This window comes from Gymnodraco acuticeps, unplaced genomic scaffold (genome assembly GCF_902827175.1).
Source record: "Gymnodraco acuticeps unplaced genomic scaffold, fGymAcu1.1, whole genome shotgun sequence".
In the NCBI taxonomy this organism is placed as follows: Eukaryota; Metazoa; Chordata; class Actinopteri; order Perciformes; family Bathydraconidae; genus Gymnodraco; species Gymnodraco acuticeps.
The window spans coordinates 5,058,399-5,085,547 of NW_022990295.1; the positions used below are offsets into that span (position 1 = coordinate 5,058,399).

General features: G+C 42.8%; 1 protein-coding gene across 4 annotated transcripts in view; it reads left to right on the forward strand.

The window, feature by feature from the left end:
• LOC117550123 (signal-induced proliferation-associated 1-like protein 1) overlaps nucleotides 1–27,149 on the forward strand; it is a 44,110-nt gene that overhangs the window by 12,255 nt on the left and 4,706 nt on the right. For all 4 annotated transcript variants that reach the window (XM_034222447.1, XM_034222451.1, XM_034222450.1 and 1 more), the window contains exons 2-15: nucleotides 5,680–7,311; nucleotides 7,438–7,568; nucleotides 8,709–8,897; nucleotides 8,980–9,154; nucleotides 10,302–10,405; nucleotides 10,641–10,798; nucleotides 19,299–19,878; nucleotides 23,476–23,750; nucleotides 23,844–24,104; nucleotides 24,673–24,816; nucleotides 24,913–25,049; nucleotides 25,155–25,234; nucleotides 25,670–26,088; nucleotides 26,942–27,133. In XM_034222447.1, the coding sequence (XP_034078338.1) occupies nucleotides 5,859–7,311; nucleotides 7,438–7,568; nucleotides 8,709–8,897; nucleotides 8,980–9,154; nucleotides 10,302–10,405; nucleotides 10,641–10,798; nucleotides 19,299–19,878; nucleotides 23,476–23,750; nucleotides 23,844–24,104; nucleotides 24,673–24,816; nucleotides 24,913–25,049; nucleotides 25,155–25,234; nucleotides 25,670–26,088; nucleotides 26,942–27,133 (4,298 nt within the window). In that variant the 5' untranslated portion in view covers nucleotides 5,680–5,858. The remainder of the gene's footprint in view (nucleotides 1–5,679; nucleotides 7,312–7,437; nucleotides 7,569–8,708; nucleotides 8,898–8,979; nucleotides 9,155–10,301; nucleotides 10,406–10,640; nucleotides 10,799–19,298; nucleotides 19,879–23,475; nucleotides 23,751–23,843; nucleotides 24,105–24,672; nucleotides 24,817–24,912; nucleotides 25,050–25,154; nucleotides 25,235–25,669; nucleotides 26,089–26,941; nucleotides 27,134–27,149) is intronic.

Here is a 27,149-nt window from a genome sequence, read left to right on the forward strand (position 1 = left end):
TATTTAAAACTCATAACAAACAAACAAAATTCCCAAAGTTGTCCTGAAATTTACTTATAAACGAAACGAAAAATATAGCCTACTTATGCAAACAACATTGAATCTGGACTTGAAATTATTCTGATTAGGCCTAGCCTACACTGCAAATAAGCAGACAGTGCTGCTTCTCACACACACACATACACACACACACACACACACACACACACACACACACACACATACACACACACACACATACACACACACACACACACACACACACACACACACACCTCTTGTTTCCTCTGCCACATCTCCTCCATCCATACCTCTGGGAAAGGTGAGCTTGAGCTAGCCAGGGGAACGTTGCTAAAAGTAAAAAATGTTTGCCTGCCATTATAGAGCTTTTTCGTTAGCGTTCTTGAGGGAAAGAGCTGCCGCAAAATCGGCGGGGGGTCACGAGCGTGATGACGAATCATAATTTTTTAAGGAAATCGTTTATTTTAATTTTATAATTACTGTGAAATGTATTATGTTTTTGTCATTATTACAACAAATACACACTTGCAACTGATAACACTGGCAATGATTTTATATTTATTAGACTATTGAAAAAAAGATCATGCTCCAAATTAGTGGGGGTACGGCGTACCCCCGCTTCCAACGCCCACTACACCACTGGTTCTAAACAATAGGGCTATCACTATGGGCCTGTTCGCTCTGCCATCGCGTGAAGGGTCTGCTAACAAGCGACCAACAGAAAGGTTAATGTTAATGTTGTTGCACGTCACCTCAAACCCGAGAGCCTTTGTTTGTACCTATCCATGTGGATCAGGAGGCCACTGTCTCTCTAATGGAGTCCTGAGGTTGGAGGTGGGCAAAGAAGGCATGGAGAGGGAAAGTGCAGCCTAGAGCAGATTTCCACTTCCAAACCTCAGCTCCCAAATACTGCAGCAGCCAGGCTACCACCTCATTAGAATTTTTAACATTCCTTTTCAGGCAGCAGCCACTGCCTCCTCTCCATTCCTCTTTATAATGCATAGTATATATATTCTTTTAAAGCTGACAAGCTTAAATGTGAACCTCCTCAATAAAGACAAGTCAACTATAAAACCACTTCAAATATGAGGCACTAAACCTACTCAGGCCTGGTCTCTGTGCTCTTAATGTATTTATAAAGTTGTAAAGCTTCTGTTGATGTACATACTTTAATGGAATACAAACCTGTGTAAGACTGGACTCTTTCATATTTATGTCTTGACTGGGCAGCTAACAGATTAGCATATAAGTAGTAATGATCTTTCTTTACTCTGTACAAGCAGACCACCTAAGCTGTTAGCAGTGCAATTAGTTGTTTTTTTTAAGGTAAATTGCCCTCTAAGAGTTGGACAAAGACCTTCATTGTCAAACTCAATGCCCACCCAGATAATGACATTAGAAATAGGACGGAGTTGACCATTTCTAAATACAAACTATGTCAAGTGTTTCAAGTGTCTATTTATCCTGCCGTCTCTCCGATGTAAAATGTGAAACCCCTTGTGAAGTACTTTCTGGATAAGAAGAGAGGAAGGATCGAGGACACCCTGCTGGAGATAATGGCAATGGATATATCCTGGCGCTCCTCCAGACCTGTCTTCTTGTGTAAGGCTGTGAGTGAAATTCTCTTTGCCAGTGGTTCGCTATGCCCATTACTCAGTGAGCTGTGCTGCAGTGATAGCAAGGGGCCCAGAGATAGGGCCGAGCTGCAGCACATCGCAGAACAATAGCGATGATGAATGTCGATACACTGCCACCGGTTTTTGAAGTGCTCCAATGACACGCTGTGTTTGCATTGCATGTGTGGTCGGTTGAACAATTTGTCGGTTCAGTTCTCGTTTCTATGTGGCGTTGCACTTCACTCAGAGATCAGAGCTCTCAGTACAACTGCAAAGATAGAAGCCTGTGGTTGTAAAGTGACGGCCGACTTAAAAGTATTTTATAACTTACTATCACTGTGAGAGTCAGTGTTGCACTCCTCTAAGAATTTGCCCAAACATGTCCTTTTTTTTCTCCCTCCCCACTCGCAGACGTTCATCACTTCCTCTACTGAAATTGGTGGAATTCCAGGATTCTGGCTCGTGGTTGGATGATGTTAGTACCGTGTGTCTGCCAGCAAGCCTGCCTGTTTTTCTGTGAAGGCGTCAGGTTCTCAGGTTTGCTCAATCAGATGGGCAGGTTTCTGCTTGGTTCTCAGCCAGATGCACGGGGGGGGGGGCGGCAGACTGAATTTCTTTTTTTTAAAGAGCTACGCAGATGGGAATCAGGGAATCGGCGGAGGAGATGCTTTTTTACTTCCTGTGCATCCGTGCCCTATGGGCGGCCGTGGTTAGGTTGCAGCTCAGTGGATGTGTAGAGACCTCAGCTTACCCCTGTAAAACTCCATCGTTGACAGGAAATGAAGTTGTGTAGGAGTCAGTGGACTTTTTTTTGTATTGCTGCCGAGTTTTTCTATTCTGAAGCTTCAATTCTCTGTGTGACTGGAGCAGAACCTTATGGGAAAGCTTGCTCACTGTGGAAGACTTTAACCACTATGTAGCTTTCATCAGGTTTTTCCCATGTTGCTTCCCCAAATCTTAGTCATCTGTCATGTGTTGCCACAATGAGTGTTTCTGACTCATTTTCTGCTTTTTGTTAAAGGCCTTTTTGCTATTTTTCTGGCCAGGTGGGACCTTCCTCCGCCTTCCTCATCACAAATATATCCTCTTCGTTCTTTGATGCATCGTTTCCACATTTTGGATTAGTGTTTGCTTCATCTCTATTTCTCCAGTCCCCCTTGATTCTAATTTATTTCCTGGCAGGCTTCATATACCCAGCCACAGTTAGAATTCCTGTGCCAGGCAATTTTCAAAGACTTCACTGTGTTGGAATGGGGCCCCAGTCTCGCCCAGGACAGAGGGACCTTTGTGCCTGCTGCCCGACATCCCAGTCAGCCCTTATAGCAGGGAAAGATTAGGGGACAGGACGAACCAATGGGCTAAATGGTAGGGTGCCTGACTGAGAGCCAATAGTGTCAGCCAAACAGACCCTTAGCCCCCTTCAAGTACGCAGTAATTACAAGCTTGTAGGGCAATCCTTCGGCTCTTTTGTCTCGTCTTTGGAAACACTTGCCCAGTCTACTGGGAAACTTCATTCCATCTCTGTTTGGAGACCCAGTACGAAGAGTCTTTCAACTCCAGCATGCGGTCCTTTTCTCTCGAGGACAACAGCGAGACAAGCCAGCTCAGCAACAGAGACCCCCCCTCCCTCCAGAGGGCCTTGGCTTTGATCATCTCTACTAGCACCTCAGGCTGTTTCTTGATCATGACTCAGATCTTTGCTGAAGTTGCTTGTATTTTCTGTGAGTCAGATTTAAAAAGACTCTGTGTTAATATTTGTGATTCATTGCAGTACAGTCCTGCTGACTGACTGCTGTCTGTCTTCCAGTTTCATGTAGTATGTGCGGTGAAAGGCCCCGTCTCTGAGTCACCTGTAACACATGCCGGCTGAGTCTTTATAGGGGCATGTTACTCTCTCAGAGCGCAGTCCTCTGTGTCTAGACTCATCCCTACAACCGGAACAACACTTTGTTGCACCTCAGAGGTGTCCTCTCCGTCTGAATCTGTACCACCGCTTTGCTCATCCCTCAACCAGCCTGACAGACCAAATGTGAGGTCAGAGCCCTAATTACAAGAAGTTAACCTCATTTAGTCAACAGACTCAGGCTGTTTGGACAAGTCCCACTGAGATTTAAAAAAAGAAAAATCATCTGTTTAATCTCTATCTCTTGTAGGGATCCCCACCACTGTAAATAATAGTCAGGTTGTGATGGATTTTGAACACAAGGCAAAATCAGAGCATCATTGCTGAACATAATTGTAATCTCCTAGCCCTAGTCTCTCTGTCACGCAAACAACTACAAGACACACTCCCTCAGTCACTATCCCACACTCCTTTTAATCTGACAAGACCATGAAGCCAGTGATCTATCCATCAGGAGATTAGCGGCCTGTTTACTGGGACGTTTGCTTCTCTTCTTCTGTCTGTCCCTATGGATGCTTCTCAGCATCTGGGAATGAGGCTCAGCACTCTAGGACTGGACCTGCTGTCTAATGTACATTCACAACTATTTTCACTCACATTCTGTCAGACAAATTATGGTGTTAGTAGGGCAGGAATTCGTTTTTTTAAAATGTGTTAATGAGTTTTCATTCATCTGCTTTAGACACTTACTGTACTCTACTCCCATGCTCTCATATATATATATATATATATGTATATATATATGAGAGGGATGTATAGTTGAGATCATTTCTTTTTTGGCAGATAAAAGATCACAGTGGCGATATTTTCTTTCATCTTATTTGACTTTTTTTATTCTAGCTGAAGATTTCCTATCATGTAGCTGTTTCATCCTGGGTTTGAATCTGAAGATTACCCTGTCCATTTCCTTTGATGGTCTTTGCTATGCTTATTATCAGATGGCTAGGCTCAATGCCAAACCCTCTATAATGATTTGTATTGCTTGAGGACCTTGTTCTTGAATGCTTTTTGTTTCTGGTTCAAAAAGGAGAACATGAAATATAACTGATGCACTGTTTTACTATAACAGGAATCACGCCAATCCTTCATGCTGCTTGTGTTTGCTCGATTTCGGTCTAACAGAAGGGGTTTCTGCTGCATCATATTGACATGTTTAGAGATGTGTTGTCAGAAAACAAAATGTATCATGAATCATTCCATATGCAAATTACACCTGCACTTTTTCCCTGATTTATACATTTAAATGTATATTATCAGACAAACTGCACTGACTTGGGAACATTTGACCCATCTCTCAGTTGACTTATTGTACTTTATAAAGCAACATGTCTTCTTTATCATACCAATAATAATACAAAAATAAATAATATGTTCTAGTTAGCATTAACTTGGCCCTGGTTTTGGATGCAGTGTGAAGGTGGTGGTGCTGTAGGCCTGTCACACTGCACTGATTGCTAGAGGCTAATGTGATCACAGCCACAGCCAGGCAGGGCTGACTGAGAGTGGAGCCTTAATCTCTCCCAGTGTCTCTCTGCCAAATTGGCCCGATTTGTCAGGCAGAGGATCATCACCCACTTCTCAGATGACTTTCAAAGGGCCACTTTTGCTTTTTGATGTGCAGCTTTAGATATTTGACCGAGAAAACGGCAACTTGCATTACAATTCACTAATGTTGCGGTTTAAAGCTGCATGCAAAGAGGCGACTGAACATATATTTCTTATTTTATACATACATTTGCTTAAAAATATTTGTTCACGTCTCAAAATATGCACCTGTTGTATGAAGATGGACAGTTATTTTACTAGATGCCCTAAAACGCTGATGTAAACCAGTAAAAATAGAGATGTGCATGCTTAACTTAAGAGGTGAGATTTTAGTTACGATTGTGCTTTTTCCCATTGCAAGAAGAGGGCATTGATCACAGCCAATCCATTGAAAAGATGTCTGGTTTTCCTATACTAAGGACCTTTTTTCAGCAACTTAATTTTAACTTAAGACCCAAGAGCTTAGTTCTTCTTAATTCTAGTCTTGTATGTGTGAGTGAAGAGTGGTATGAGTCAGGAAACAGATGTGTTTGTGATTATCTTCTGTCCAAACCCTTGCTGTATGAACTAACAGTTTTTTCTTTTTCTTTTCAGGATACTTTATTCAGAGTAAGACAAATCCCAAGTGTGGACAGAGTATGCAGGCCTGAATGCTGAAGAGGTGGGCTTGCCCCCTCACTTATTTTCTGCTTCATGACGTCAGGGAGCAGCATCCCATCCCAGAGGCGGACATGTCTCCCTGCTGAGTGCCTTAAGCATTTTGCACTGGTGTAATGACCAGCCTGAAGGGCCCACCCATGGAGCGCACCGTTGGGGGTTCTGTCCCCGCCAGTGATGAGTTTTACACGCGCCACCTCCGTTTGGTCAATGGAGGGACTGTGGCAACCCGCACAGACAATGTTCATGTCCCTGTGGGCACAGGTGTTCCCAAAATGGGTGTACGGGCTCGGGTGGCTGACTGGCCCCCGAGGAGAGACCTTGCAGGGATTATGTGGCAGTCAGCTACAGAGCCTGATAACTCTGGTGTGCCCTCTGTTGGAAAAAGTCACATTAAGTTAGGTGCTGTAATGAGCCCTCAGGACTCGTCAATGCTGCGGAACATTCACAATACGTTGAGGAATCGAACACAGGTCCAGTCCAACAACTACAGCCTGGACACCCATTACCTAGTGCCCGGAGACTACAGGGGTCCTGCACACAGAAAACAGAGACGCATCCGTCAGCGCAGCAACAGTGACATGACTATCAGCGAGATGGAAGCTAGCGGTGACAGTGGAGACGAATGGGGTCCAGCATCGGGAGCCAAATGGTCTCCTCTTCATCGCGAATATGGTAGCACCTCCTCAATAGATCAGCACGGAGCATCTGGAGAGAGCTTCTTTGAAATGCTTCGGGGCTATCAAGGGGAAAAAGTTGACCAGCGTAGCCCTGCTCCAGAGAAACTGGAGGACATCCTGAATGTGGGGGCCATGCAGGCCAGCGTTGATATTCAGGAGGATGTCATAGACGGCAATCCTCCAAAAGCCAGAGATAAGCCCCCAAAGAGACGGACTAAATCTGAGACAGGGGGCGAGTCTATATTCCGTAAACTTCGAAATGTACGGGGTGAGTCCGACTCCCCCAGAGCGGGGTCTGATGCAGAGGACAGTCGGATAGAGGACATGGGCCCCCCCTGGGTTTGTCAGAGAGGCTTTGCCCACTATGATGTTCAGAGCATGCTGTTTGACCTCAACGAAGTTACTCAGTTGCGGCAGATTGCAGGCAAGCGGAAAAACACCACCACGGGGGCATCTGCTGCCGCTGTAGCCTCGGCTACCTCCACCCTGTCGTCCACACACAGCCTGCCTTACAGCTCCCCGAGCGGCAGCCAGGAGGAGCTCTGTTCCAGAGACAGTCCCGGTCTGGACGCGGGGGAAGAACAGAGCAACGAAATGCTGTTAAGTTGCCCCTGCTTCCGCAACGAGATAGGTGGTGATGGTATTGTGAGGCGCAGATTGGTAACAGGGTATCATGGTGCAGGAGCAGGTAACGGTGGATCGGGGACCCTGATCGAGGAAGTAAACGTGTACGAAACATCTGTGAGCACGCACTGCACAAATGCTGGAGTTGCAGTGCTAGAGGGGCCAAAGGAAGGCCCCAGCACGCTCAGCGAAAAGGGCAAACAATACATTGTGGAGCATGTGGACCTGGGAGCTTACTACTACAGGAAGTTCTTCTACCTTAGGGGTACGTTTAATTCAACCGCTTTCATTTTGTATTCATAAGTGTGTTGTTCAAAGCAGTAAAGTTTGATATTACCCAACAGATGTTTTAAAATGTTGCCCTTTTCCCCTGCTACCTCCTCCTCCTCAGAGCACTGGAACTATTTTGGGATGGACGAGGCGCTGGGTCCAGTGGCGGTGAGCTTGCGCAGGGAGAAGCTGGAAGAGGACAAGGAGCACGGCCAGCAGTATAGCTACCGCCTCATCTTCAGAGCCAGCGAGGTTAGCCACAGTGTCCCATCCTTCCTACACCCTAACCTCAACCTCAGCACCGCATCACATCAATCCTTTCTGCTGAGGAGGGAAACTGCCCAACAGATTTCATTATTTTTTGGTTTTGCACTCACAGATTTGGGAAAGTTAGGGTGACTGTTTTGGTTGACTGTGAGAAAAGACATTCATTTAATGTGTTGCTTGCTTGGATTTTATATCCAGTTCATACACCTTCTATATCTATTAAAGGAGTGCCTAGTTCAAATCCTATTATGCCTGCTTCATAGTAGGAGGTCCAGCCTTAGGTAAAACCAGTCTCAGTCTTTGTTTCTTATTATGCAACCAACCCTGGGGCTATTCAGCTGTCTTCCAATATCCGCAATGTGTGAAGAAATGTGAGGATGTGCGCTCATCTTCCAGCCTCCCAGGCCTGTCAGTGCCCCACAACCTCAAACCGCTGCGTGGATCAGTAAAAATAGCCTGTCATATTGAGTTGCAATGTTGGCTCCAAGTCTTTTGTGTCTGGTTATGAGATGTTTGGCTTTTTTCAATTTTAGGTTATGGTATTTATTATATGGACGTACATTCACAGACAGAGGTTTAAGGCACTTGCCTGAGGATGTTTGTTGTGAATTTAAGTAAAAACAGGTGCATGTGATTAAACCCCCACACATTAGACTGAAGTACCACAGGACCCCCGCCCACTACCCTACCTTCCAGACATGGGGAACACAGGTCCATTGTAAACAAAGCACAGCACAGCCTCAAGCTCGTAGGAGAGAGAGTCGAAGCCCCTCTCCAGCCGCTTATGATAGTGAAGTGATTGAGTACACTCCCAGAACCCACCACAATGCAGACTTTGTGTAAACGGAATGCTTGTACGAGCCCTCCCACCTCTTCTTCCTCAGTTCCACTTTCTATTTACACAAGGCTTTGAGTCATAATTCTCTTGTTGTGCCATGTCACCTTCTTTAAGGGTAAAGGGAGCGGGTTACTTAAAACATATGCAGGGACCTGTCTTTTTTTCCTGCTGTTTGTGCAGGCATGTTTTGCTATCAGTGTTTCATCTCTAAAAGATTCCAAAGTTGCTTTTTTCCTCTGCTCACACTCCTCTATGTTATATCTTCCTCCCTATCTCCCTCCATTCAGCTGACCACTCTTAGAGGTTCTATCCTTGAGGATGCAGTGCCTTCCACCTCTAAGCACGGGACCACCCGGGGGCTGCCCGTCAAGGAGGTGCTGGAGTACCTTCTCCCTGAGCTCGATCTGTCGTGCCTCAGACTGGCCCTCAACACACCCAAAGTCACTGAGCAGCTGATGAAACTGGATGAACAAATGGTGAGCTGATTAACGAGAGTTATTGGAACACACTCGTTTCAACATTGTACTGTGTCCTCACGTGAAATATTGTGTCCCTCAGCTGAGTTTTCAGGTGAAGGTGGGGGTGATGTACTGCCGAGCGGGCCAGAGCACCGAGGAAGAGATGTACAACAACGAGATGGCTGGCCCCGCCCTGGAAGAGTTCCTCCAACTGTTGGGGGACAAGGTCCGCCTCAAGGGCTTCACAAAGTACCGAGCCCAGCTGGATACAAAAAGTATGTTTTCTTACTTTAGTGACCCAGGTTGTGATGCATTTCTACAGCAACACATTATTGTAATTGAGTGGATGTCTGGTTATATAGAAGACTGTATGTACTTTTTCTTGGCTTCAACCTTTTATCCTTAGAAGTCCTGCTATAAGTTAGTTTCACTTTAGCTTTATATTGCTTTATATAACTTTATAGTGCTTGAACTTTGGTCCTTAATCTTGCTTTTGGTCAAATGTTTCCTTGCACTGGATCTGATTTTTTGCCTATATTACTTTTCTTTTCCTCTCTCTTTTTAACTATAATTTTCTCTCTGGTGTATCTTCAACAATAGTCCCTCAGTCGTACTAATGAGTTCATGATGATAACTGCATCAGTCTTCAGATAACCTGGCTAACAATCAGCATAGTCTGGTGAACAGATTAAGAAGTTTATGATTGCCAGTTTATGGTCTTGTTGGCCAGATAAATGAATGAAAGCAACAGTGTGTAGGATTTGGTGGCATCTAGTGTTGTGGTTGCAGATTGAAACTAACTGAGTATCCTTCTGCTGAACTCATAGCCCATCCGTACCATAACACCACTTATGAGCAAAAACATTTTGGTTGGCTGATGTCGCCGCAGTTTTACAAGCAATTGTATTGATGTAAAAAAGTGAAAGGCTCTATTTAAAACCAGAGTTTGTTTTTTCGGTTCTACATTTCTGTCGAAACATGTATGTGTAGACCTCATTCAAAGCTAACAAAACTGTCTTCATTACATGTGATTTAAGTACTAATAAAAACATAGTTATGAATATTATTCTCCAATTCTGATAATAGATCCCCCTCTAAATTCTACCCACCGGCCATTAACATGTTATTATTTTGACATTTAGACAGTGTCCTTTGTTCTGGATAGTGTAATATCACAAAAGAAAGGCAACTTACACTTGTGTTAAACAGTAGAGTCAGCTTCAGGTTTGACAGTCATCTTATCTCGGCTGACACCGATATGCACTTCACCATTGTCTAGTTGTTTGGGCTAGAGTGAAATTGCATCCTGTCTGGCACCAGAAACCACAGAGAGAGAAACACACAGGGATACACATGCAAGACAGATGGATGGCATTAGTTGTTAAATGGAGCTCAACACTGTATTGCTATGTTTCCCTGCAGCGGATTCCACGGGTACTCACTCCCTGTACACGACTTACAAAGACTATGAGATCATGTTCCATGTGACAACGCTGCTGCCTCACACCCCCAACAACAAACAACAGGTAAAGATTGAGAGCCCATTCCTCTGGTATACCATTATTTATGGTATACCCAGAGGGAGGGTGTATATGTATATATTCAGAGGAGCACCTGTTATTACTTAAGACTGGTATCAGATTTCTTATTTTATTGTTAAAAAGAACATTTAATTGTTTATTGTCATTAAATGGAATGCACAGAATGGTTGGTATGCTTTCAGATTCAAGTCCCTAATTAAGACTATGATGCTTTCAATAGTTGCTGAGGAAGCGCCACATAGGAAACGACATAGTGACCATCGTGTTCCAGGAGCCCGGCGCTCACCCCTTCACCCCGAAGGCCATTCGCTCTCACTTTCAACATGTCTTCATCATCGTACGGGTGCACGATCCCTGCTCCGACAACACATGCTACAGGTGGGTCCATTTATTAGCCCAGCAGGAATTCCTCTACTGGGTAATAGGAAAACTGTGGACAGTAAATGTGTGGGAACCACAAGGAAAACATGCTCAAGCCTTTTTTTCTTTTGCAAATGTCTATATGCTATGTAGTTTGTCAAAGAAAGGAAGGAAGGAAGGAAGACAAAGGCAGGGCTGGTGTATGGGGCATTTGGGTTGAACAAAACCTCTTCCTGTATCAATTCAGGTTTTTAGTAAATCGGACAACATACCAAAGCTATGAAAACGTTTCATCTCACTATCTCAAATAATTACATTACATTGCATTTAGCTGACGCTTTTATCCAAAGCGACTTACAATAAGTACATTCGACCAGGAAGACACAACCTTGAAGAAAACAGAATCATATAAGTACATCAGGTTTCATAGAGCCAAACATTTCAAGTGCTACTCAACTGGCTTTAGATAAGCCAGTCCTTTATTAGTATATAAGTGCTTTGTTAATAAATCTATCGCTCGAAGTGGAGTCGAAAGAGATGAGTTTTCAGTTTGCGCCGGAAGATGTGCAAGCTATCTGCTGTCCTGATGTCAATGGGGAGCTCATTCCACCATCTTGGAGCCAGGATAGCAAACCCACGTGTTTTTGCTGATGGGAACTTGGGTCCCCCTCGCAGCGAGGGTGCAGCGAGTCGTTTGGCTGATGCAGAGCGTAGTGCACGCGCTGGGGTGTACGGTTTAACCATGTCCTGGATGTACGAAGGGCCAGATCCATTCGCAGCATGGTAAGCAAGTACCAGTGTCTTGAAGTGGATTCTAGCAGTTACCGGAAGCCAGTGAAGGGAGCGGAGGAGCGGAGTGGTGTGGGAAAATTTAGGAAGGTTGAAGACCAGACGAGCCGCTGCATTCTGGGTGAGCTGCAGAGGTCGGATGGCACATGCAGGTAGACCAGCCAGGAGGGAGTTGCAGTAGTCTAGGCATGAGATGACGAGAGCCTGGACCAGAACCTGCGTCGCTTTCTGTGTCAGCTGGGGACGTATCTTCCTGATGTTGTAAAGCGTGTATCTGCAGCAACGGGTTGTAGCAGCGATGTTTGCAGTGAAGGACAGGTTGTTATCTAGGGTCACACCCAGATTCCTTGCAGTCTGAGTCGGGGAAACAACTGAGGTGCCGATGTTGATTGTTAGGTCAAGAGTGGGACAATCTTTTCCCGGAAGGAAGAGCAGCTCAGTCTTGTCAAGGTTGAGCTTGAGGTGATGAGCAGACATCCACTGAGAGATGTCAGCTAGACAAGCAGAGATGCGTGCGACGACCTGGGTCTCTGAGCGAGGAAGGACAGAATTAATTGGGTATCATCAGCGTAGCAGTGGTATGAAAAACCATGCGGGCTAATGACTGATCCGAGCGAGTTTGTGTACAGGGAGAAGAGGAGGGGACCAAGAACAGAGCCCTGAGGGACCCCTGTAGTTAATTGACAAGGGTCGGACTCAGACCCTCTCCAAGTCACCCTGTAGGTACGGTCTTTGAGGTATGAGGTGAGGAGGGAAAGTGCAGAGCCTGAAACTCCAAGTTTTTGGAGAGTGCGAAGGAGGATCTGATGATTCACCGTGTCGAATGCAGCAGACAGGTCCAACAGGATGATGACAGAGGAGAGGGATGCAGTTTTGGCAGTGTGCAGTTCCTCAGTGACAGCAATGAGAGCAGTTTCTGTGGAGTGACCTGCCTTGAAACCAGACTGGTGCGGATCCAGAAGGTTGTTCTGATGGAGATAACAGGAGAGTTGTTTAAAGACAGCGCGTTCAAGTGATTTAGACAGGAACGGGAGGAGAGAGACAGGCCTGTAGTTTATAACATCTGACGGGTTGAGAGTGGGTTTCTTTAGGAGAGGGTTTACTCTTGCCTCCTTGAGACTGTTTGGAAAGTGACCAGAAGTTAGAGAAGTGTTGATGAAATGGGTGAGAAACGGTAGAATATCAGGAGCGATAGTCTGAAGGAGGTTTGAAGGGATGGGGTTCAGAGGACAGGTGGTAGGGCTAAAGAGACCTTTTTAGGCTTTTTTGGGTTTTCCCTTCCCTAGTAGTGTGTTATATAGGTTTGTGTGCATGCAAATGGTCTGCAAAGGCTAAAATCCAACATTTCTCGCCAGAGGGAGTTTCTCCCCCCCCCCCCCCCCTGAAATGCCATGGTTTGTTTACTTCTGCAACATAGTGTTACTTTATGTGCTTATATTGGCTAGTGCTCCAACACATTGTAGGTGATAGGCTAAGGGATGGGACATCTCAAAGCGATAGGCCAATCACAACAGAGCCGGCCAATCAGAGCAGACTGGGCTCTGGTTTCAGACCAGGGTGAAAACAGGTGCTTCAGCACAGGCAGTTTGAGAACAATAAAGTGCTTTGTGAAAAGCATGTAAACATGTCGCCTTAGAGGCACAAAATATGAACCTGAACATTAGTGTAATATGTCCTCCTTAAGGTTAGCCCACCAGCTAGGAATATATATGACTATATCTAGAGACTAAGGATACTCATTAGAATTTGAACTAGGCCAAACTGACCAAAGCCAATAGCAATGTTGAATACAAATCTGGTTGTGTCTTCCCATCTCAGTGCGGCACTGGCCCCTTTTTATGGGAAAGCTCCACAACGGTCAGTGCTACCAGCGGTGTTGTTTTTATGCAGGTAGCTACAGTAGCATTAAGACAAAAGCGTTGACTAGAAGGCATGGGTCAAACATAAAAGCCTGTTGCGTGGCTGTCCTGTCTCTCCATATTGTGCATGTTCTAGCTTCTGTATGTCTGCGTAAGTATAAATTAGTTTGATTATGATCAAATGGAATAGATTGGCCCTGCAGTAGCTGTCCAACTGATGGGTGTCCTCCTCCTCCTCCTCTTCTGCTCGGCTGGCTGACTCTTAGCCTCGTGATGATCAGACTGGATCTCTGTTGCAATCACACTCATGCACCCTTACCTCACCACACAGACACTTTCTGTTCTCTGCATACACAGATATTACACGCACATAGTTGCTGTCTCTTACTCCCGTATCTCCTTCTTACCTCTTTCCCATGCTCACTTGCACAGTTACACACACATGCACGCACTTCTTCCCATGCACACAAATTCACTGAAAGGCTCACTCTTCACACACTCATACAATACAAGACCCCCCCTTCTTCTGTACTCCTCTCCCCCTCCCTCCCTTCTTGCCACTTTGCCTTTGGGCAGCGTGAGCCGGAATGGTCTGAAGGAGTTAGCGCCATGCACATGAAGTGCTCTCTTCACCCGGACATGCATGTGAGCTGGGAGGGTTGTTGAGAGCAGAGTCCTTTAGAGCTCATAGACTCCATCTCAGGAGCGGACAAGTCAGCCTTCTGTCTCTCAGCTCACACCCGCGTCAAATTTAGGCTAATTTATTTGGACCTCTCTTTTCTCCTGCTTGTTCAGGTCCTTTTTTTCTTGACCAGCTACTCCATTGGACACCTTTATTATTAAGCTTACTTTTAACTTAAGGCGACATCTCGTTTAAACTTTGGGAAAAGATAATGGCTGGTTCTCCTGGTTTGGCTTCATAATGAAATGGAGAGGCGCGGGATACAGAATCCTTGAGGAAAAACGTCCTACCAGAGAAACTCACACATTCCCATTTACCTCTTCCGTTCTGTGGGTAGAGGCACTATAGGTTAAAACTTCACTCCTGACTGTTTGTCACAAGCCTTTTCACGGATGCCTTTCCCTGACAGTTCGGAAAACAATCTTCATCGGGATAAGAGAACACGGCTACAAAGATTTGCTACACTGCACCAAGTGCTATATGTTGAGGGTTGGATTGCAGCTACGGAACAGAATCTAGTTATCATTGACCTCTGGAATTGTGTATGTCACTTGCAACAAAGATTAAGGATATTGTGCAGTCATTCTGATACTGGAGAACATGGTTGCTTTCTGGTGACACCAGGAGGTAAGTTATAATGTTGGTGTAGATGCTTGCAGTTTTGTGATGTGTTGTTCAAATCATACAGATTAGTTGATGCATTGATTTAGATTATGCCACTTATTAAAAAGCAACCTTTATGGAATTCAGATAGTTAGCTAGTCACACATTCGCTAACTTAAACACAAATCCTTTAACACACATACCAGCTGGAAACCTGATTTCCCGCTAAGACATTTTTGTCAACATGTCATAAGACAACCCAGTCTCATGGCATTTCGTGTTCACCAACACGATTTTTGATCTATTGATTCGTGTTCACCAACACGATTTCCCCCTTTTTTCCGTGTTGCACAGCACGATTTTAAAAGCAATGTATTTCTATTGGTAGTATGTTTCGTGCCTGCAGCACGTCTTTTTCTCTGGTCGGGTCGTGGAAGACCGGAAGCTGTGTGGTTCATAAAAACATGTTCTTACTCAATATCAAGCCACAATTATTGCTTTTATTTTAAATCGTATAATTTCTGACTTTTGTTGCCGTCTGTGAGGAAAATAAATGGGGCTTAGAGCCTCAGAACTGAAATCTGTATTTTTTCAATCTTTTTTTCCTTCTACTTCGTTATTCTTTTCAAAATAACACACTGTTATTTACTCACCAATAACACACAATTATCCTTGCTTTTATTTATTGGTTTAATTCCATAATCTCAGGCTTTTTTGGCGTCCGTCAGGAACTGAATTTCAAAATAAAAATAACCGGAAACAGACGTAGGCCTCTCGGAGTTTAGGATGGCCGAAGACACAACACTACCCATAATCCCCAGCTATCGTTTAGGACTCCAGTCCCCGTGATTCATCTTCAAGCTACGAGCGTCAAACAGCTGTTTGAAATGGAACGAAACCATGCCAGATTATCCAAAACTGGAATCGAACGCCCCCCCAGAACTACACATGCTGGCTATGGTGTTTCGCAAAATGTTCTATGGGACGTCTCTACTGAACGTTTTCGTTTTTCCCACAATTAGAAGTTGCCAGTATTAAACACATTGGTGTTATCAAATGTAAAACATATAATTAATAAATGGGTGAAAATCGCATGTGTCCATAATGCGCAGCATTAATATATACCCACATGACAGCTCATTGTTACTTTGTAATTCTACTTCACTACAATTCAGAGGTTAACCTGGTATTTTTACTCCACTACACTTATTTGAGTTACTTTGCAGATTCTGATTAATAATGTGAAATATAAACAACCCTTAAATCAGACTTTAGTTACACCTGACCTAAGTAAAATTCAGGTAAGGTGATTGTCAAGTGCCAACAATCACGCGAGATATTTGATAGTTGGTGCTTGAGAAGACTAAACATTTATCTGCAATTGACATGAATGGAAACGAGTAATAAAGTATATTCATTACTCGTTATTCTCTACTAATAGTTAATTAAAGACTGTATATTATGGCTATTTTGCACATCCCTTTCAAGATTTCAAGATGTTCTAAGGTTTATTGACATATACACAACTACAGGGTATGCAATGAATGAAAATCTTGGGTCACAGGTTCCTCAACAGTGCATTACAAGACATCTATCAATATGTGTGTACCTCCACCATTAAACTGTCATATTCTGCACATTTCTTATTCTATCTACATACATAAGAGTATAATTCATATGTATAATATCAGTTAAAATAAGTGCTTCAACATAGTTAACATTGCAGGAAAGCAATATATTAGACGTTAAGTACTTTGTCAGGCTTAATATTTATCTCTAGATAGATACCCCCAAAGTTTTTTTCTTATTTAAAAGAAGACCTTAATCTAAAGTATTATTTAATGTTTAAATAAAGGTTAATTCGTTTTTCTGTTTTGCACATCCTCCTATTAATATCTTTGTACATCCTGCACTAAACTGTTTTATTGTAGAGATCACTTATAGTATCTTCTTGATTTTTTATATTCTATATTTCTATCACAGACCTTCTACTTTCCCCCTATGAAAGTATGTACTCTTAATATTTTTTTAATAAAATATAACACATAAAAACAATAATTCAATAACGTGCTTTAACCACTAGGCGGTGCACACAAGGTACACACAGCCATAATAACTTTGTATTATTAGTGTAGGACACTTATGTATGTACAACATCTGAAGATGTGTAGTTTTATTCATGCTTTCACATAATTTTACAGCATATTGCTATACTATTTCAGACTCAGTATTTACATTCTTATATTCAAAGAAAATCAGTAATATCTTTAAAAACTACAAGTCCTTTTCTATCAGCTGTGCACCGTTATGGTGTAAATATAACCTATCTATGAATTAGATCAAATGTAAAAGTCAGCCGAATTAGTGTTGATACTGCAAGGAGACGTATTGTGTGAAGAGAAATTGAAGATGTTGTTTAATTGTTGATATATTTATGAACCACGTCAAGTATTCAGTTTCGGCGGCATTTCTTCCAGTTTTTCCAAAGGTCTTCTCATCAGGGCTCTATAAATAAAGAATTACGGCAGATCTGTAATATGTAATGCAGCCGAACCGTGTATTACAATGCCGTTATGTGATGACTTTCAAAGAGAAAAGCAAGAACACTCGGAATGAAGTATTATTTTATTCTTTTAAAATGTTTTCCAGATTTCATATCATATAAACACCAAATCCCAGCATGCATTGCGGCTAAAACATCCAATCAGCGAGCTTAAACCATAGCTGAGGATCTTGGGTAATCGCTCGAAATGCCTAGGTCTGTTTCCGGTTATTTTTATTTTGAAATTCAGTTCCTGACGGACGCCAAAAAAAACCGAGATTATGGAATTAAACCAATAAATAAAAGCAAGGATTTTTGTGTGTTATTGGTGAGTAAATAACGTGTGTTATTTTGAAAAGAATAACAAATTAGAAGGAAAAAAAGATTTAAAAAATACAGATTTCAGTTCTGAGGCTCTGAGCCCCATTTATTTTCCTCACAGACGGAAACAAAAGTCCGAAATTATCCAATTTTAAAATAAAAGCAATAATTGTGGCTTGATATTGAGTAAGAACATGTTTTTATGAACCACACAGCTTCCGGTCTTCCACGACCCGACTGGAGAAAAATACGTGCTGCAGGCACGAAACACATTACCAGTAGAAATACATTGCTTTTAAAAAAAGGGGGAAATCGTGTTGGTGAACACGAATCAATAGATTAAAAATCGTGTTGGTGAACACAAAATGCCATGAGACTGGGTTGCATAAGACTGTGTCCTAATATCTTGTGACCATGTCAATATGTCTTTATTAACAGAGGATAAAGAAGTAAAAAGAATGTTATGATTTGTTGAGTCATCTGGTTATTAATAGCCTGTTGCCTGCTGGAGTGATTTGGGATAATGCTCAGGTCATATTGAACCAGACCAGAGCATTAGAGGAGTAAGTGGCTCGGGGCCAGCGGGGTGCTAATCTGCTGCTTTTAACCGCTGCTTCAAAGTCACACAGGGCCAGCAAAGCGGATTGCATAACTAGACCTTTGTTTAGGAAAACGTAGGCTGTTTGTGCTAGCTCCAGCCGCAGCACCGCTTCTTCATACCATGATGTAGCAGAGAGTGGCAGGGTGACAGTACTGGGAGCCCGCTTGTCAAATGTTATTGGATGTATACTATTTATACGCTGGGTGTAGTGAGGCGTACGTAGTTTACTACATTCCTGCTAAAGGCTATAACTGTGTTATCTGTTGAATGGACTGGATGCAGACTTGTCAGGACTGTCACATCAGCTTATCCAAGACCATGTCTCAGTTTTTCACGCACTAATAGGTTTTAGTGTATATGCTACTGACTGCATGTATGTGTACATTTATATGCTCTATGTATGCAGCCAGAGTGGGTATAAACATTTGATAACCCAAGCATGTTGTCCAAAATGGTACATTAATCCCCTTATGTTTCAAAGTACTTTTTGCTAGATTTTCTAATACACTGAGCCAATATTTCTTATGAACAACAGGTATGAGACAACAATACCTACACCTGTTCACAAATGTATAGTCATCAAACACCATTGTGTGCAGATGGAATAGGAGCAGTAGAGGGTAACACGAGGAGAGCCTTACCCCTAGGAATTTTTACGCCCTCCTTTTATACTCACAAGTGAAACAAGTCAAAGACAACAATACCTGAAGGGGGACTATGAAAAGATACCTCCACTCTGCTGGTTTACAAGACAATGTGCTATTAAATCCTGTAATGTCACTTATTTCCCTGTTGTTTGACCTTTATAGATAGATAGATACGTTTGTGTTTGTTTGTTTTCTTGTGTCCTGCTCAATTCTATGTATAAATTATTGTTGTTGATTATGTTATTTATATTTTATTTATTTCATTTAGCATTTTGATGCATTTTTCTTCACATTAACAAAGGAAATACTCTTTTTGGCACAGTTTTCGCTATAGTTTTGTATATTAAGTCATTTAAGATTGAAATAAAACATAGTTTTAAAGTACAAAAAAAGGGTTTACTAAGTATGATGATTGTTTGTTTATACTGAAGCAGTGTCCTCAAACCCTTCCCCTTTATTTTCTACTTTCTGCAGTGTGGCTGTCACTCGTTCCCAGGACGTTCCCTCCTTTGGCCCACCAATTCCCAAGGGCGTGACCTTCCCAAAGTCCACTGTTTTTAGGGACTTCCTGTTGGGCAAAGTCATCAACGCTGAGAACGCAGCCCACAAGTCAGATAAGTTTGGTGCCATGGCAACACGGACACGGCAGGAGTATCTTCGAGACTTGGCAGAGCGTCATGTGACTACTACTCCAGTAGAACCAACAGGGAAGTTCCCCTTCATCTCTCTGGCGCACAAACGACGAGAGAAAGTGCGTCCCTACAGCGGGGCGGAGCTGCGGAGCCTGGGTGCCGTCACCTGGCAGGTCCACGCTGAGGACCAGGTAGCTGGTGCTGAACGCGAATGCCTGTTGGCCATTTCAAATGACTTCATAATCCTGTTGGATCAGGATGCCAAGGCAGTTGTGTTTAACTGCGCCACGCGTGATGTGATTGGTTGGTCAACGGGGAGCCCCGCCTCCATGAAGATCTTCTATGAGCGCGGTGAGAGTGTTTCACTGCGCTCCATCAATAACAACACAGAAGACTTTGGAGAAGTCGTCAAGAGACTGGAGGTCAGTGGTGAACTACCTGTTTATGATGCTACACTTCATTAGCACTCAGCATCTGCTGTTAGCCAGCGGAGCTTACACTGAGCAACACAGCTTTAATGAACACATGCAGTCTTCATAAATATATGAAACTATATTTATCGTCACATTAAACATTTAATGTAGTAATCTGCCGAGTAGGGATGTAAATCACAAGTTCCATCACAACACAAAGTTATATCTATTCTTTGGGCAACAATACTATTATATATATTTGCTTGTATCACAAAGGCTGCCACAATACAATTTATTTTAAAATCTATGGCCTGTGAACAATATGAGACAATATGCTATGCCCACTTAACTTAGGTTACCTTTATTTCAACCCACAAAAAACAAAAATATGATATACAGGGTTCGTACGGGTGCTTGAAATCCTTGAAAATGCTTGAAATTTGACGTGGTGTTTTCAAGGTTGTGAAAGTGCTTGAATTTTGGGAATGGTGTTTGAAATTGAGATAAAGTGCTTGAAAATGTAAATGCTTTACTTTTACAATAAATTGCTGTCTGACTGAATAGTTCGCTTTTTAGATTAAAAGAAAAATAATTGCTTCGCTTCTACATAAAACTGCTCTGCTGCGGCCTTCCCGCGCTATGAGCGCGACCTGCAAGTGTTTGTGTTATGTGTGACCTGGGCATTCTGATGAGAGTGATAGATGACTGTGTGCCAGGAGGTTGCAGTTTCAACGAGCGTTGGCTAGCAGAAGACAAATACAAGCCATGGCTAAGACGAGGGTCAAGCCCACGAGTAGCCTCCTGCAAAGTTTGAAAAAATAACGATGTGAGAGTCTGCGCTGACGAGCCATGAAAGGTACGCCGTAGAAGAGCATTTTAGTTTAGGCTAACGTTGCATGTTACGTTTGTTAAAGCTAACGTTAGCTAGCTGAATAGCGAACTCCATGAGGGATAATAATAATAATTGCAGGGGACAATCATTTCAGATGAGCGTACCTATGTTATGTGCGTTACAGTCGCCATCCTGTGGTGTTCAGATGATGAAGCACTCACGGCATTTCGTGTTATAGTCACGAAATATAATCTATTGATTCGACACGGAGCGATTTTGAAAGCAATGTATTTCTACTGGTAGTATGTTTCGTGCCTAAACCAAATGTGACTTGCTCTATCGAAATCAGTCACATTGACCCGAAGACACATTTTCGTTTGTATTACTGGTCTGGGGGAAGCTCGCGAGTGTGTTTGTGTATTTTTGCGTTTGTGTACCGGGGAAACACTCACAAGAAACACCAGCTGTAGTTATACCTGCTGTGACGTTAAGTTACTCAGTTCTCTGCTTGTAATTATGCCGAAGCTTCAAAGTTGTATTTATCATCTGAATTTGCCGAAACAAGTTTAATATTCTGAAAGCCAAGACTTTGTTTATTTGAAAACGGATGAAAACAAACTGTCTTTATATAAAATTGAAGTATTATACAAGTAAAACTACATGTTGCTTTAATCCCATGTAATTGTAGAATGAACACAGTCTTCCTTTGAAGATGTATAAGTCAGGTGTCTTGAGTAGCATTACCTACAAATCATTGTACACATTTGTAAATATTATTTTCCACTCGTTACCATTGTGAGTCTATTTCTATGCAGCTCTGCGTGATTTTGTGGCTACAATTCAGACTAATACGCTACCAGAGGTGGAGAAGTACTCAGGTATTGTACTTGAGTAAAAGTATAAGTACTCAGATCTTGTAGTGAAATTATAAGTACTCAGATCTTGTACTTGAGTAAAAGTAGAAGTACTCAGATCTTGTAGTGAAATTATAAGTACTCAGATCTTGTACTTAGCTAAAGTAGAAGTACCAGAGTGTAGGAATACTCTGTCACAGTAAAAGTCCTGCATTCAAAATATTCCTCAAGTGAAAGTAGAAAAGTATTCGTAATAATATATATGATATGTTTTATAATGATTGATCATGGAAGTGTTCTCAAAGCTGGTAAAGGTGCAGCTAGTTTGAATGGCTTTGTATACTGCAGGGTGGCTTGTGGATTTACTCCAGGTGGAACTAAAGTCTGATTTAACACTTGATTATATTTCACATCATTCATCCTGATCTGTAAAGTAACTAAAGGGATTAAATACATTTAGTGGAGTAGAAGTACACCATGTACCTCTGAACTGTAGTGGAGTAGAAGTACACCATGTACCTCTGAACTGTAGTGGAGTAGAAGTACACCATGTACCTCTGAACTGTAGTGGAGTAGAAGTACACCATGTACCTCTGAACTGTAGTGGAGTAGAAGTACACCATGTACCTCTGAACTGTAGTGGAGTAGAAGTACACCATGTACCTCTGAACTCTAGTGGAGTAGAAGTACACCATGTACCTCTGACTTGACTTGACTGCCAACCTAAAAGTACCTCAAAAATAGTAATCAATAATGTATTGAAAAGTGATTTGGCTGATTGTTTTATATTGGCTCAGACAGGTTATATGGGACATACAGATGGGTCACTCATTTTGAAATATTAAACGTAGTTTTCTTTTCTTTAATTTTTCATCCTCGTGTAGAAGGCTATCACGAAACACACATTTGGTTGTTTATAGCATAAAGAACATCTGATTTAATGTGAGGTAGGGAAATAATCATTTGAGTATGTGTATATAAATATGTAATTTACAACAGCTGTAAGATGCTTGAAAAGCTGGAAAATGCACCTTGAAAATGCTTGAAAAGTGCTTGAATTTGACTTTGGAAAAGGTGTAAGAACCCTGGATATAGCAATTTCATTTCCGGGCTAAATTAACACTATTTTATTATTTGTATGAAACCTATAGAAATAGACATTTTGTTTTTAAATATAAAGTGCCACATTTCTTATGTTAAAGACCTCTGAATGATTTGGAGGGCGGTGTGCTTGCACAGAAATGGTGACACAGAAGTGCCAGTAAGATCATGGTGCTTATCGATGCTTCCACTCTACATCAACAATATAGGATTCTTTAAATCATATGTTGCACTTCTACTGCAAGGCTTATCCATTACAGATAACAATGACTGAACCAGTAAAATATATATGCTTTTCTAAATCCTGCAACCTTAATGAGTGCAAAGGTCAGGGCAGGTAAGGCAGTTTTTTTTTTATGGGACATGTGGATTATTTAGCTGACATTGCAATTAAATGTATCTGTTACCAGTACTGGCACGCGCTCTTCTCTGAAAAGCAGGTTGTGGCCTTGGTTGGCATTATGACTAATGCTTCAGCACTGCAGCTAACTGGAACTTCTGTGCTACTAATCAATCTTCTGTTTACTAAATAATATTTACGATCAGTTAACTTCTCACAGTTAGAATCATAGAAATGCTCTAATGGTAGTCAGTCATTATCATGGAAGTGTACCAAATGATTTCAAGTCATGATTTGTATTCATAGTATGTCTCAAATATATGCGGGAGTGGGATCAAAGCTAGTGTCATATGCACTTTAAAAGATGTGGTTGCTTTGAAGAAGATACATCAGTTAGTTAGTTTTTTTAGATTTTTTTTTAAGAAATCGTTTTATACATTATTCATGTCTTCTACTCCCTCCTTCACTCTGTTCTGTAGCTGTTGACCAAGGGCAGTCAGACCACAGAGATGACCTTGCGGCGCAACGCCCTGGGCCAGCTGGGCTTCCATGTTAACTTTGAGGGCATCGTAGCTGAGGTGGAGCCCTACGGCTACGCCTGGCAGGCCGGGCTCAGGCAGGGCAGCCGATTGGTGGAGATTTGCAAGGTGTCGGTGGCCTCGCTGTCTCACGAGCAGATGATCGACCTGCTCAGGACCTCCGTCACTGTGAAGGTGGTCATCATCCCCCCGCATGAGGACTCCACCCCGCGCAGGTAGAGTGGATTTAGATGATTTCTAGAAGTTTATGCAGTTTTTGTGCTTTGAGGCTGTCCCATTCTGACTGTGTACCCTTCATGTGCCAACAGAGGCTGCTCAGAAATCTACCACATGCCACTCGTGGATTACAAGAACCACAAGGAGGGTATGCCCTATGAGTTAAAGTTCCCCTTTCGCCCCACCACCAACAACAACAACACCAAGTGGCCACGCACCTCATCCAGCCCTCAAACACGCGCTGCAGGCGCAGGATCACTGATCAAAGCCCCGCCTTCAGACTTCAGTGCCATTAACTCTGCAGTTATTCCCCGAAGTGTGTCCAGTGACGGGCGACCCGTCCACCCAAAAAGGTAACGAAAAAAATAAAGACGATGTTACAAAAATGCAGACACCCTGAACATAAGACTCTGTAGCTGCATTTAAAAAAAAAATGTATTTAGTAATATAGGAGTTACAAGACAAGTGCATACAAGTACAGTGTCACAGATACAAAGAAGACGGTAAGGTACAAAAAAAGACAAAAGCAAAAAAAAAAAACGGTTTGTGTGTGTTTGAGAGATTAGACCAAAATAAAGAGTAAGAAATGACAATTATAATAAAAATGATAAGAGTAACAATATAATAGTCATGTGTCCTGGGGGAGGGAATGTAAATAGTAGTAGGACCTTAAAAACCTTAAAGGAGTAAGCCCAGACTTAATAATAAATGAGTAATTAAGCCCAGAATAGCATCAACAACAACATTAGTATGAATGACAACAATATGATAATGATAACAACATCGACAAGCTTAATAGTGACGAATGAGTATTCGATAATAATAATAATACTGATAATGGGAGCATGGGGGAAAATAAATTGAATAAAAGGATAAAACAATGCATTTAGTTTTTAACAACATACTTATGCTTGGTCACAGATATTCCCCAGGGAACGACAACTACGCTCTCGCCTGCTCCATCGTGATGGGCCGCACAATGCACAACATAAACTCCCCTCCTGGCCCCCCCTACTCGGATACCACGAGCTCCAACCAGTGGAGGCAGAAGTCAATGCCTGATGGGTAAGTACCTCTGCCCCCTCACCATGAGTCACATATGCTAAATTGGCCTTCTGCACTACATGGCAACATAGGTGACCTTCCTCATCTCCCCTCCAGGTTTAATAACAACAACTGCCCGTCCCCTGGGTCATCGGCGCGGCGGATGGCAGGTGAAGGGGTCAATGGGATGAAAGCGGGCTCTAGTTCTGGTGTGGGATGGTCCCGACCTGGGGAGGGGGACAAAACTAGTGCAGGTAAGAGACACATTCAATGTTAACAATAGCACCAAATGAAACATGACTAACACTTTGCCAGCACATGTCTATGCACGTGTCCTCATTTGTCTTTGCTTCCCGCAGATACCGTGGCTTCCAAGGCGGTGAATCCTCGACTCCAGTTGTCAGAGCAGGGCCACATGTCTCCTAACAAAAGCACTAAGGTGAGCTGGACGCACCATACTGTGTGTAATCTCCTCTCTACCATTTGATGGCCCTGTGGGATCAGAGGGCTGCTGTTCATGTGCTTTTGAGTGAGAGCTTCAACATTTGTAAAGCAACCTGCGTTGAGCACAGGCCAACATTATGCAAGAATTGTTAACTTTACAAGTTGGTGCCTGTTTTAGTTTTAGAATGCAGTTTACTTATAAACCAAGTTTGTAATTATATGAAAGTGGACAGCTGTACACATGCATTTCTGATGATTACATTATTTCTGACAGTCACCTCTCCTAATATCAGTCAGTATAGCATCAAAAGTATTTAGAAGCACTTTTATTAGGGTAAAATAGTTGAATTATGCTTGCAATATACTTATGGGTGAAAATGTTAAATACATATAATAAAGATTGCTGATTTGATTCTTCTTCTCTTAAAAGCCGGATGCTCCGTATTCATCCAGCCAGTCGAGCAGCAACACGCTCTCCAGCAACGCCTCCAGCTCGGCACACAGCGACGAGAAGTGGTATGAAGTCGGCTCACGTTCAGGAGTGCGGAGCGATCTGGAGCTCAACGGATATCTGCAGGGCACCTCCACCGACAGCGGCATCGATGCCACCTCCTTCACTGCCACACAAAGCAGCACAGCCTCCTCCACAGGGGCCTTCGGGGCCAAAGACAAAAGCCTATGGCAGGATGAGCCAGCGGACAGCCAGGGGGCCACCAATTCTTCACCTCCGACACCAGACTCTCTTGTCGCCATCGGAGGCAGTGAGATCCTGGCGAAGAGTCCATCGGCTTTTCCACCAGCTCCTGATGGTGGCTCCTACAGCCTGAATGATGCCGCATCTCACTCCAGGTGTGCTGCTGAAATGTTTGAGTCAGCTGTAGGGAGCTGAGGAATGTGTGCTCTTGCATCAATGTTTCATTAAACAGATAGTGATTCATTGTAGTCCAGATATATCCTGGGAGCTCTGCGGTTTGGCATTTACAAAGGGAGAGAACAAATAAATGGGTGGGTGTGTGTGTGGTTTTGCACGGGTATGTCTCTCGATGTCTACGATAGAAAGGAAGTGCTTGAAGTTGCTAGAAATGCAGACTGTGAGCTCAGCACCGATCCCCCTCGTCTAAATCCCACTTCTTTTTGAATCAACGGAAGCTTTCCTCCGTCTCCTCTTCACTCAGCCATAAATAACTCCGCTCCAGCAGACCTGTACATTGGCAACTTTGTTTAATAGTATGTGCACGCACATGAGCGCCAGCACACAGACGAAAACATGCTGTTTGAAAATCCAAGCCTTTATGTCAAAGTACAGAGATATATTATTTGAAGTTGCTGGAGAGAAAGAGCAAGGACACTGTGTCCTATTTTTTATATTTTTAGAATAAAAGTCCTAAGTTGATCCTATCTGCAAAGAAAGTAAGACATGGATCAGGTTATTTTTCTCAAGAGAATCTTTTTATGATCTGTTTATATATGCTAATAGTGTTCTGCTAAAATATGTTTGACTGTTTGAACTAGAAGGAACGTGACCATGTGCTACATCAATCATTCCAATTGAACCAGGTCCACAATGAAACAAAAGAAACCCTGACATGACTACTACAGCTAATCAATCTGCTATTTGTGCTTGTATGCTTGAAAATTAAATAAAGGTCTTTGATGTCTTTTCTACCTATAACACGTCTCACCTCCTTGCTTTGTTCTCCAGCACACTCAGTTCTGGCCACTCAGGGAGTCCGATGGACCAGGGGCAGGACGAGGCAGGTGCTGCGGCCACCTCACCCACATCCCCCGGGACCAAGAGCTTCTACCCTCGCCAGGGAGCGACCTCCAAGTACCTGATTGGCTGGAGGAAACCCGGGGGTACCGTCAACTCTGTGGACTTTGGCAACACGCGCAAGTAAGATAGGAAAATG